At 42.9% G+C, this 12,957-nt stretch overlaps 3 protein-coding genes across 3 annotated transcripts in view; all 3 read left to right on the top strand.

Moving 5' to 3' along the window:
• Window positions 1-12,957, top strand: part of LOC309690450 (olfactory receptor 2B11-like) — a gene marked incomplete at its 5' end in the record, with an annotated part of 38,666 nt that overhangs the window by 16,308 nt on the left and 9,401 nt on the right. The window lies entirely within an intron of this gene.
• Window positions 3,634-4,775, top strand: LOC309691100 (olfactory receptor 4B13-like). Its single transcript, XM_082508646.1, has one exon. It carries the CDS (start codon window positions 3,716-3,718, stop codon window positions 4,658-4,660), a length of 945 nt encoding a protein of 314 aa, XP_082364772.1. The 5' UTR covers window positions 3,634-3,715; the 3' UTR covers window positions 4,661-4,775.
• Window positions 11,818-12,803, top strand: LOC309691104 (olfactory receptor 6N1-like; the record flags this gene model as incomplete). Its single annotated transcript, XM_082508649.1, has 1 exon — window positions 11,818-12,803. One exon carries the CDS (start codon window positions 11,818-11,820, stop codon window positions 12,760-12,762), a length of 945 nt encoding a protein of 314 aa, XP_082364775.1. The 3' UTR covers window positions 12,763-12,803.

The following is a 12,957-nucleotide window of genomic DNA, read 5'->3' as shown; positions in this document are numbered from 1 at the left end:
ATTGAAGCTCTGAAATATGCTCAAGGAAAAAGGATAAACATTTACACTGATTCAGCCTATGCCTTTGGAGCTGCACATGTGGAGCTGAGTCAGTGGAAGAGAGCGGGATTCCTCACTACCAATCAACAACCAATCAAACATGAGAAGGAGATGAAGGCCCTGGAAGAAGCCCTGGAAGGACCCCTGGAGGTAGCAATCATAAAGTGCAAGGGACACGATGATTCAGCCACTTGGGTTGCTCGGGGTAATCGAGCAGCGGATGAAGCAGCCAAAAAGGTGGTTGGCTACACGGGGATCAGACAAATGGTAAGTGTGGGAATGGATTGGGAAGAAAATCCAGGGCTGGAACGCGAAGAGATCATAAAAGAACAAGAGAAGGCCTCTCCAGAAGAAAAGTCACTCTGGAAGGAGAGAGGAGCCATAAAGGTAAGCAACATTTGGAGGGGGCCAGATGGAAGACCAGTGCTGACTGCAGATTTGGCAGAGAAAAAGATCAGAGAGGCTCATGGCCTTGGGCATGTGGGTGTCGCCCAGATGGAGAGGAATCTCTTTCATTGGTGGCACCCATTCCTGAAGGACATGTTGAGGGAACATGTGCGAACCTGCCTTATCTGTGGCCAACACAATCCTAAACCTACAGTGAAACCAGAGATGGGTAAGTTTCCCCTGACACAGAGGCCGGGTCAGGAAATAGTGATTGTCTACACAGACATGGTGACACCAGTGAGGGGTTTTAGATACCTGCTGGTATGTGTGGATAGTTTGACAGGGTGGCCAGAGGCGTGGCCAGCCCGGAGAGAAGACAGCACAACAGTCATTAAGTGTTTGGTAAATAATTATGTTCCCTGGCATGGATTCCCAGAGAGAATTAGATCAGATAATGGGACACATTTTAAGAATAAACATTTGCAGGAAGTGGAATCCATGTTAGGGTTGCAACACAGGTTTGGGACAGTTTATCATCCACAGTCTCAAGGTAAGGTTGAGCGAATGAATCAAAATGTAAAAAATAAATTGGCTAAGATCTGTGCACAGACTAAAATGGATTGGGTTGATGCATTACCAATAGCGCTCACGAGCATTAGATGCTCAGTAAATCAGTCCACCAGGTTTACTCCTTATGAGTTGTTCACTGGGAGACAATTTCCTGGCCCCACTGCAGGGGTGCCAGCTTTAAGACAAGAAATGCCTACATTTGAACATTTAAAGCAATTTAAAACACTGAAAGCTCTTGTCTTAAGTTTTACATCACCGGTGACTGCAGGCCAAGGACAGGAGCAGACGGTGCCAGAGGCAAAGTGAGTGTGACTGAAGGTCTACAAACGAAAGTGGAACGAGCCCAGGTGGACAGGTCCATTCGAGGTGGAAACCAGGACCTCACACGCGGTCCGACTGAAAGGGAAAGGCGAAACCTGGTACCACTGGAGCCAGTGTGCTGTAGCGGAAGAGCCTAAGAGGTCGGAAAGGCTCTCTGCAAAGGAAAAGAGGGGGAACTCGGCTGAGACCCCCCACATGGATCCCAGCCCAGGGACAGAATAAATCCCTGATCCATGCAACGACTGAAGGGTAGTCTACCCCGGAAGTTGAAGAAAGAAGAGAAAGAGAGAATCACCCGACTCAGAAGATAAAGGGTTAAAACAATAACAACAATAACAACAAAAAACTAAAGTAAATAAAAAAGCAAAAGAACAAAAGAACAAGTGAAATTAAATTGGATAAAAAGCGATGACAGAAATAACCAAATTGGGGTTATGGGGAAAGTGGAGAGCAATGGTAGTGTTAGGAGTGATAACTGTTGTAATTGTAATTGTGATTTTTCTTGAAAGTGAATTGCCCAGAGACAGATCTGAGTCCACTCCAGGGATACCCCCTTCACAGGCCACGGCGGAGCGAACCAAACGCAGCGAAACAGGTAAATCTGATGAGTGTTTGGATTATTATGGCGGTATAGAGCTGGACTACGTTAAAGGGTCCACTACTTCACAACACAAAAATGTACATTATTCTCTTGTACATGACAGCAAATGAAGGCCTCATAACATTAACTATAAATGCACCAAGACAACCAAGTCTCAGTAAAAAGCATTATTGTTTACTTAAATTTGACCTTTAGACTATCAAAGATCTAAAGACAACTAACACATATTTTACCTTTTAAAAATTTATTATTATTGTTTTTTGTTTTTTACATTTTTTCAGATGTAAACTAAAATGCATTTCCACTTCTGGTTTTAGGTTTAATCCAGGTCATCTTATCGTTTGAACTTAAGGTGTCATAATGCCATATCTCTAACACGTTCCATTGAGATGTAAATTGTTCAATTTATTGTCATTTACAGTAAATAGGTTTTTGTTTCTCAAATAACAGACTCATATTTATATCCTTTTTTCAAGCATAAAATGTTTGAGTCTCATGAGTGACGTGTTTACTGTGGCTCAAAGTTTAGCCAGTTTTTCGGGTGCCTCTGTAGTCTCGCTCATTGTACACTTATATCACAAGGCTAATTCAGAAAATATAACTGACATGATGTCTATATTTAAGAGAATATCAGTTTCACAGTTTGCAAATTAATTCAAAGACAGGGGAAGAAAGAAGTGATTGCTTAGTAGGTTATAGATTCATGCTGCTTTAAAACTACCTTCTTTCCACAGAGCTGCTGTTAAAAAATAAAGGCCTGACAGTACTATATACACAGCAAGTGTGTTTTTGTTTATGAGTTGGCACCACAGATTGTACAAGGTTCATGTTAGCACAGAATTCTGGGCCCTATGTATAAACAGTCTCTATATATGTGACACAATGTAATGTGTGGAAGGAAGAGAGGACTCAAACTCAGGACTCGCAGGCTGGTGAAGGATGTGGATGATGTTTGTTGTGAAGCCAGGATGAACAGAACATGAGAAGACGGACTGACTATACCAATTGAATAAATGAATGAATGAGTGAGTGAGTGAGTGAGTGAGTGAGTGAGTGAATTAATAAATTAATGGTTGGCTGGCTGACTGGATGGACTGAACTGAAAACACACATGAGGAATGGACGGAATGACAAGACTGGGAACTGAGGGCTTAGATACACAGTGTGGAGTTGTGATATGATGTGATAACATTAGGTGGCTGCATTATAATGTGAATGTATGATATTGTTGTCAGGCCTCTGTGTAACTGTAGGAGAAAAATAGTTTGATAGAAACAGCATTAGAATAGAATAATCCTTTAATTGTCCCACAAGGGGAAATTTGCTTGTAACAGCAGCCAGAAAGACACATATAGAAACAAACAGGACACAGAACAGAAACATACACTCATCCCTGTTGGACAACATCTCCCACCCCATGCAGGAGACTGTGACAGCACTGAGCAGCTCCTTCAGTGGCAGGCTGCGGCACACACGGTGTGGGACGGAGAGATTTCGCAGGTCTTTCCTCCTCACTGCTGTCAGACTCCACAACAAAGACTTTAACTGATCAAACACACACATCCACACACACTGAGTGCAATACTCTTTTTCTGACAAAGTTGTATTTTTACTCAGTTGTATAAAGCATTTGCATTCTATTTCTATCCTATTGTATATTTTATTCTATTTATTGTACTGTATATAGTATTTTATTTTATTCTATAATTAATGGGAGGTGAAGAGGGACAGCAGACATTAGTCAGGTACAGACGCAGCAGCTCAGTGCTCTGTTATGTTGTTATTTTAAAAAGGTAGATGTGCCCTCTGATCATGGATAATCAGTCTAATGAAAGAAGTTTCATTCTGTCAGGATTTAATGAGACGATGAATTTCACAGTACCCCTCTTCTCAGTTACTTTACTGTATTACTGTGTGATTTTGTTCTTCAATATTTCTCTTGTGCTGCTCATTGTCTTGGATGAAAGCCTCCATGAACCTATGTACATTTTCCTGAGTAGCCTTTGCATTAATGCACTTTATGGAACCACAGGTTTCTACCCCAAATTCCTTTCAGATTTACTGTCGTCTTCTCACAGAATCTCCTATGAAGGGTGCCTTTTACAAGCTTTTATTGCGTATTCATTTTCTTTTTGTGATTTGTCTATTTTAACTGTCATGGCCTTTGACAGGTATCTGGCTATATGTCGACCTCTGCACTACCACTCTTTCATGACTAAGAGGAGGCTTTCACAGCTGGTGTGTTTCTCCTGGCTGACACCTTTCTGTCTTTTTTCCATTAATGTCCTGTTTACAGCAAGACTCAAGTTATGTGGTATAAACATTCAGAGAGCCTTATGTCTAAACTGGTTAATTTTTAAACTTGCTTGTCCTGAAGCTGACACTTTTCCAAATAACATCAGTGCATATGTGATATTTGCCATTTGTTATTTTCATTATGTTTTCATAATTTGGACTTACATATATCTTATTAAAACATGTGTGAGGTCCAGAGAGGACAGAGTAATGTTTATGCAGACCTGTGTGGCCCATCTGACTTCTGTGATCATAAATGTCACTGTAATGGCTGTTGATTTGATGTACTTGCGCTTTGGCTCCAGAGATTTACACCAAAGCCTCCAAAACTTCATCACTCTTGAATTTCTCATCATCCCTCCAGTTATGAATCCTCTCATGTATGGATTTAAACTCACCAAAATACGAAACAGAATCTTGAGTTTAATTTATTTGAAAGGGAAATGATTTCCATTAAGGTTAGATTTCCTTTTTTAAAATAATTCAAAAATATTCAAAACAGATGCAGCAATATAAATACAAGTCTTTCTGAAGGCACTTGATTCAGAAACATTTAGTCATGTTTGCCTTGTCTAAGGCAAACATATATTTGGACTAGACTAATTTTACTAATATTCTTTGTTATATTTATCATAATATGACATAAATTTGTCATGTGTCATATTTGCTCAATCCAGCACGAACATTAAATGAAAACAACATTTTTTTCATGTTTTTGACTAGGAATTTCATTTGAAAAAGTATTCTGCATGAGTTTTTAAGTACTGTTGTAAAATTCATCTATATACCATTCAGAAATCATCACAAATTGACATTTCATTTCTTTGCCTTGCTGTGTCTTGATGTTCAAGGTATATTAGCTGATATATGTGCAAGTTGATTAAACAGGTTTATTTCAAAGTGTTTTAGGTTTAAAGTAAACAAAATATTGTATGAAATATTCTGTTGTAAAGGGCTGGTTAGTGCAGGAATCCCTGTGTGTTACATCTCAGTTTATCACAAAGGTCAGTTAACAACGCTTAATGTTTCTTTTTTTTTTTTCCTATAAACACGTTCCATATATAAATATAAGGATCAGTGTTATTAGGTTGTATTTTTTCAGTAGTATTTATTTATTTATATATAAAGGTTTTTTTATTATTATTTTGGAAAAATAGTAATTGAACTGTTACCTACTTTTATTTTGCATTTTTTTTTGTTTTTAAATTTATATGTAAATTTCTCTCTGTACATTAATTAATGACACCATAATTCTGTACTTTTTGAAATCTGATCATATATCCCCATTGCTTGACATACTGTAGTATTTACTACTTTAAGAATTAAAGTTTTGTTTAGCATATCAAGCATAAAATTGTGCTGTTGTTGTTTGAAGTTTTTCAATCCCATAGCATAAAAAAAAAAACCCAACAAAAAAACAATGCAATAATAGTATTTCAACAGTAACTCCCTTCTCTTCTACTCCTTCCTCGCCTTAACTAGGAAGGAGGCTCTCTCAGCTGGTGTGTTTCTCCAGGCTAACACCTTTCTGCTTTTTCTCCATCAATGTCCTGCTAACATCAAGTTGTGTGATATAAACATTCTGTCACGGCTGTCGAGGCGAGCCATGTGGTATTGACGGGAGAAAGGACCCAAATCGCAGGCAGTAGATGATAATGCTGGTGATGTTATATTTACACAGTGGTGAGATGACAAAACAGGCAAGAGGGAAGACAAAACTAAAGACCTAAACTGGGAAAGCTAAATGACAAACCTGAGGGGGTACCAGAATGGGGTGAGAGGCAGAGAGACACGGACGAGGGACAGGACACCGTGGACCACAGAGTAACGCAGACTGACACGGCGTAACGCAGAGTAACGCAGACTGACACGGCGTAACGCAGACGAACCAGCAACAGGCAGGAGAACACACAGGGCTTAAATACACACACCAGTAATCAGGGGATGAGAGACAGAAGGGCAACACAGCTGGGAGAAATCAGAGCTGACGGGACAGAGGAAACGTAAACTGAACACACTCACATCAGACAGAGACCTTCACAATAAGACAGGAAACTCAGACACAGGGAACCAAACAAGAGACAGAACTAAACAGACAGATTCGCAAACAGACGGGGTGACACCATAGACAGACAGACCGAATATAACACATAGAACTCGAACAATAATAATCATCATAATAATAAACTAAAAGCGCTGGGTCACCGACCCAGGACCATGACAGTACCCCCCCTCAAGGGCTGGCACCAGACAGCCCAACACAAGAAAACGAAAGAAAAACACAAAAACCGCCCAAAACAGAAAACAACCCGAACAGGGCGGGCAGCGGGGGTCCAGGAAGGAGGGCTCGAAACAAAACACCGAAGCACAAGAAAGCCCCAAAACAAAAGAGGAGTCCAAAAAAGAACAGTTCAGGGGGCCGGCCGTGCGGACGGCAACGGCGGCGACGTGGAAACAGTTCAGGGGGCCGGCTGTGCGGAAGGCAGCGGCGGCGATCCGGGGGCCGGCCGTGCGGAAGGCAGCGGCGGCGATCCGGGGGCCGGCCGTGCGGAAGGCAGCGGAAGGCAGCGGAAGGCAGCGGAAGGCAGCGGCGGCGACTCAGGCGAAAGGGGTCCGGAGGCCGGCCGTGCGGAATGCAGCGGCGGCGATTCAGGCGAAGGGGGTCTGGGGGCCGCCCACGACGGAGATGACGCCCGACCAGTGGCCTGGAAGGTGGCCAATAAACCACAGACCCAGACGAGGCTGGACCAGGCGACGCCGAAGGCGAAGACACGGAGGCTGGGCCAGACGAGGATGAAGCAGCTGAAGCGGAGGCTGGGCCAGACGAAGGCGAAGCGGAGGCTGGGCCAGACAAGGATGAAGCAGCTGAAGCGGAGGATGAAGCCGGAGCTGGCGACGCTGACGATGCTCCTCGGGCCCCCCAGCTGACGAGGCAGGAGGCTGGACGGGCTCCTCGGGCCCTCCAGCTGACGAGGCAGGAGGTTGGATGGGCTCCTCGGGCCCTCCAGCGAGAACAGTCTCAGGACCAGTGGGCACAGGGACCTCTGGCAGGCACAGAACAGAACCAGCAGGTGCACGGGCCCCTGGCAGGGACAGAACAGAACCAGCAGGCGCACGGGCCTCTGGCAGGCACAGAACAGGACCAGCAGGTGCACGGGCCCCTGGCAGGGACAGAACAGAACCAGCAGGCACACGGGCCCCTGGCAGGCACAGAACAGGACCAGCAGGCGCATGGGCCTCTGGCAGGCACATAGCAGGCTGCAGCTGCACAGAGCATTGACTCTGCTCAGGCAGCAACAGCCGGGTGCAGTCCTCAGCTGGCTTCTTAACCTCCAGGGGTCCAGAGTCAGCTGGGGGCTGAAACCCAGCCTCAATGGAGGCCCTGGAGTGCATCTCAGTCTCAGAACTGGCCAGCCTTTGAGGAATGTTGACATTATTAGATTTGTCTCTCTGCTTGGAATGGATGGGCGAAGAACAGTGTTTTTCAGGTTGAATTGACTTGTATTGTTGTACAGGTGGAGAAACTGACACAGGATGCAGGGCTGGTGGCTGCTGAACAGGAGGCTGAACTGAGGGTGACTGACATAATGGTTGTGATGACAATGGTGGTGGAGTGGGAGACTGAATGGATGATAAGGCTGATGATTCTTCTGCCAACTGGGCTTCTGACTGGGCTAGGGATTGCAACATAGTTTGCAGTAAGTCTGGCTGTGACTGTAACTGAGCTATGGGTGGTGAGGCTGAATGTGGTGGAGGTGGCGACTGAGCTTCTGGCCGGGCGGCTAACCGAGCTTCTAGTAGATAGTCTTTTTTATTTTCAGATTCCGGATTAAAAGTCCTGGTTAGCATAACACAGGACTCGGAAGAGGCAGAATGAAAGCAGTCCTTTAAATCCTCAGAGCATGTGTTAACGGACCTTGGAGTATCTGACAAAGAATTAACCGTTTCTGAATTAATCTTTTCACATTTGAATAAACCTGAGTTGACTGGCATTGAATTACTAGACTCAGGATCAACTGACAGAGTGATCATGAATGCAAGCTCAGATGGAACAGAAAAAACACTGTGTTCCTGACTCACAGAATCTGCCGGTAACTGACGGCCGCGTGGACGTCGCTTCCACCTGGGAGAAGGGGCAAGAGCGGCAGGGGAAGCGGGCGGTGATATGAGCCAGCTCTGAAGTGGCTGCTCCTGCTGTGGGGTGGATAGGCTGGGTGGAATGAGGATGATTCCCAGTGCTTTGTAAAAAGCCTGGGCTGGTGTGAGCTGGCCACTGGGGGGCTGCATGTAAATGAAACAGTCACTCTCACTGACCCCGAGGGCTTGCTTGGCGAGCGAAGGATGACGGCGGCGTGACCGCCGTTTTGCCCGGAAGGAGGGAGAAGCCGACTGAACGGGCGGCATTTTGTCCGGCTGAGAGTCCTCTGGTGGACTGGGGAGAGGATCTTCCAGTAAGCCAGGCAGGTCAGCTGTCGCAGTTGGGGGGTGAAGATGAAGTGTGTTGAGGATGAAGTGAATCCAGCAGCCAGGGGTGATTGGAAACTAGCCGCTGTAGTCGGGCCTCCAGAGCATGACGAAGTTCCTCCCCCTCATGCTCTAGCCACAGATTAGTCCATCTTGAAACTGAATCGGTTAATTCCTCCCGAACCTCCTTGGAAGGTGCGAATGCCGCTGGGTCCATGTTTGGCCGGTTCGTACTGTCACGGCTGCCGAGGCGAGCCGTGTGGTATTGACGGGAGAAAGGACCCAAATCGCAGGCAGTAGATGATAATGCTGGTGATGTTATATTTACACAGTGGTGAGATGACAAAACAGGCAAGAGGGAAGACAAAACTAAAGACCTAAACTGGGAAAGCTAAATGACAAACCTGAGAGGGTACCAGAATGGGGTGAGAGGCAGAGAGACACGGACGAGGAACAGGACACCGTGGACCACAGAGTAACGCAGACTGACACAGAGTAACGCAGACTGACACAGAGTAACGCAGACTGACACGGCGTAACGCAGACTGACACGGCGTAACGCAGACTGACACGGCGTAACGCAGACTGACACGGCGTAACGCAGACTGACACGGCGTAACGCAGACGAACCAGCAACAGGCAGGAGAACACACAGGGCTTAAATACACACACCAGTAATCAGGGGATGAGAGACAGAAGGGCAACACAGCTGGGAGAAATCAGAGCTGATGGGACAGAGGAAACGTAAACTGAACACACTCGCATCAGACAGAGACCTTCACAATAAGACAGGAAACTCAGACACAGGGAACCAAACAAGACACAGAACTAAACAGACAGATTCGCATAAAGACGGGGTGACACCATAGACAGACAGAGACACAGACCGGATATAACACATAGAACTCGAACAATAATAATCATCATCATAATAAACTAAAAGCGCTGGGTCACCGACCCAGGACCATGACACATTCAGAGAGTCTTGTATCTAAACTGGTTAATAATTAAACTTGCTTGTCCTGATGTTGACACCTTTAGAAAAAACATCAGTGCAAATGTAACACTTATTGTTTATCTGTGTCATTGGCTTTTTATAATTTGGACTTACATATATCTTATTAAAACATGTGCGAGGTCCAGAGAGGACAGGTTAAAGTTTACGCAGACCTGTGTGCCCCACCTGATCTCTTTGATGACTTTCCTGTTTTTTCTTGATCCAGTGTACATGATATCTGGCTCTACACGTTTACCTCAAAGCCTCCAAAACTTCATCACTATTGAATTTCTCATCATCCGTCCAGTTATGAATCCTCTCATATATGGATACGAAACAGGATATTGGGTTTATTTTATTTTAAAAGAACTTCAAAATTAAGAGTTTCTTGTTCACCAAATAAAAATGGAGCAAAATAAAATTTCAAAAATGTACATTATTCTCTTGTACATGACAGCAAATGAAGGTCTCATAACATTAACTATAAATGCACCAAGACAACCAAGTCTCAGTAAAAAGCATTATTGTTTACTTAAATTTGACCTTTAGACTATCAAAGATCTAAAGACAACTAACACATATTTTACCTTTTAAAAATCTATCATTATTGTTTTTTGTTTTTTACATTTTTTCAGATGTAAACTAAAATGCATTTCCACTTCTGGTTTTAGGTTTAATCCAGGTCATCTTATCGTTTGAACTTAAGGTTTCATAATGCCATATCTCTAACACGTTCCATTAAGATGTAAATTGGTAAATTTATTGTCATTTACAGTAAATAGGTTTATGTTTCTCAAGTAACAGACTCATATTTATATCCTTTTTTCAAGCATAAAATGTTTGAGTCTCATGAGTGACGTGTTTACTGTGGCTCAAAGTTTAGCCAGTTTTTCGGGTGCCTCTGTAGTCTCGCTCATTGTACACTTATATCACAAGGCTAATTCAGAAAATATAACTGACATGATGATGTCTATATTTAACAGAATATCAGTTTCACAGTTTGCAAATTAATTCAAAGACAGGGGAAGAAAGAAGTGATTGCTTAGTAGTTTATAGATTCATGCTGCTTTAAAACTACCTTCTTTCCACAGAGCTGCTGTTAAAAAATAAAGGCCTGACAGTACTATATACACAGCATGTGTGTTTTTGTTTATGAGTTGGCACCACAGATTGTACAAGGTTCATGTTAGCACAGAATTCTGGGCCCTATGTATAAAAAGTCTCTATATATGTGACACAATGTAATGTGTGGAAGGAAGAGAGGACTCAAACACAGGACTCGCAGGCTGGTGAAGGATGTGGATGATGTTTGTTGTGAAGCCAGGATGAACAGAACATGAGAAGACGGACTGACTATACCAATTGAATAAATGAATGAATGAGTGAGGGAGTGAGTGAATTAATAAATTAATGGTTGGCTGGCTGACTGGATGGACTGAACTGAAAACACACATGAGGAATGGACGGAATGACAAGACTGGGAACTGAGGGCTTAAATACACAGTGTGGAGTTGTGATATGATGTGATGACATTAGGTTGCTGCATTATAATGTGAATGTATAATATTGTTGTCAGGCCTCTGTGTAACTGTAGGAGAAAAATAGTTTGATAGAAACAGCATTAGAATAGAATAGAATAATCCTTTAATTGTCCCACAAGGGGAAATTTGGTTGTAACAGCAGCCAGAAAGACACATATAGAAACAAACAGGACACAGAACAGAAACATACACTCATCCCTGCTGGACAACATCTCCCACCCCATGCAGGAGACTGTGACAGCACTGAGCAGCTCCTTCAGTGGCAGGCTGCGGCACACACGGTGTGGGACGGAGAGCTTTCGCAGGTCTTTCCTCCTCACTGCTGTCAGACTCCACAACAAAGACTTTAACTGATCAAACACACACATCCACACACACTGAGTGCAATACTCTTTTTCTGACAAAGTTGTATTTTTACTCAGTTGTATAAAGCATTTGTATTCTATTTCTATCCTATTGTATATTTTATTCTATTTATTGTACTGTATATAGTATTTTATTTTATTCTATAATTAATGGGAGGTGAAGAGGGACAGCAGACATTAGTCAGGTACAGACGCAGCAGCTCAGTGCTCTGTTATGTTGTTATTTTAAAAAGGTAGATGTGCCCTCTGATCATGGATAATCAGTCTAATGAAAGAAGTTTTATTCTGTCAGGATTTAATGAAACGATGAATTTCACAGTACCCCTCTTCTCAGTTACTTTACTGTATTACTGTGGGATTTTGTTCTTCAATATTTCTCTTGTGCTGCTCATTGTCTTGGATGAAAGCCTCCATGAACCTATGTACATTTTCGTGAGTAGCCTTTGCATTAATGCACTTTATGGGACCACAGGTTTCTACCCAAAATTCCTTTCAGATTTACTGTCATCTTCTCACAGAATCTCCTATGAAGGGTGCCTTTTACAAGGTTTTGTCATGTATTCATTTGCTTGTTGTGATTTGTCTATTTTAACTGTCATGGCCTTTGACAGGTATCTGGCTATATGTCGACCTCTGCACTACCACTCTTTCATGACTAAGAGGAGGCTTTCACAGCTGGTGTGTTTCTCCTGGCTGACACCTTTCTGTGTTTTTGCCATTAATGTCCTGCTTACAGCAAGACTCAAGTTATGTGGTATAAAGATTCAGAGAGCCTTATGTCTAAACTGGTTAATTGTTCAACTTGCTTGTCCTGAAGCTGACACTTTTTCAAATAACATCAGTGCATATGTGATAATTGTCATTTATCATTTTCATTGGCTTTTCATAATTTGCACTTACATATATATTATTAAAACATGTGTGAGGTCCAGAGAGGACAGAGTAAAGTTTACGCAGACCTGTGTGCCCCATCTGACTTCTGTGATCATAAATGCCACTGTACTGGCTTTTGATGCGATGTACTTGCGCTTTGGCTCCAGAGATTTATCCCAAAGCCTCAAAAACTTCATCGCTCTTGAATTTCTCATCATCCCTCCAGTTATGAATCCTCTCATGTATGGATTTAAACTCACCAAAATACGAAACAGAATCTTGAGTTTAATTTATTTGAAAGGGAAATGATTTCCATTAAGGTTAGATTTCCTTATTTAAAACAATTCAAAAATATTCAAAACAGATGCAGCAATATAAATACAAGTCTTTCTGAAGGCACTTGATTCAGAAACATTTAGTCATGTTTGCCTTGTCTAAGGAAAAAGGATTCTGCATGAGTTTTTAAGTACTGTTGTAAAATTCATCTATATACCATTCAGAAAT

The sequence above is a fragment of the Aulonocara stuartgranti genome (genome assembly GCF_965226115.1).
Source record: "Aulonocara stuartgranti genome assembly, chromosome: 16".
NCBI classification, from domain to species: Eukaryota; Metazoa; Chordata; class Actinopteri; order Cichliformes; family Cichlidae; genus Aulonocara; species Aulonocara stuartgranti.
This window is presented reverse-complemented; position numbering and strand designations above follow the sequence as displayed.

Bases quoted from the DNA above. Each gene is read 5' to 3' on its own strand.
- LOC309691100 (XM_082508646.1), top strand. From the start codon at position 3,716: ATGTGCCCTCTGATCATGGATAATCAGTCTAATGAAAGAAGTTTCATT.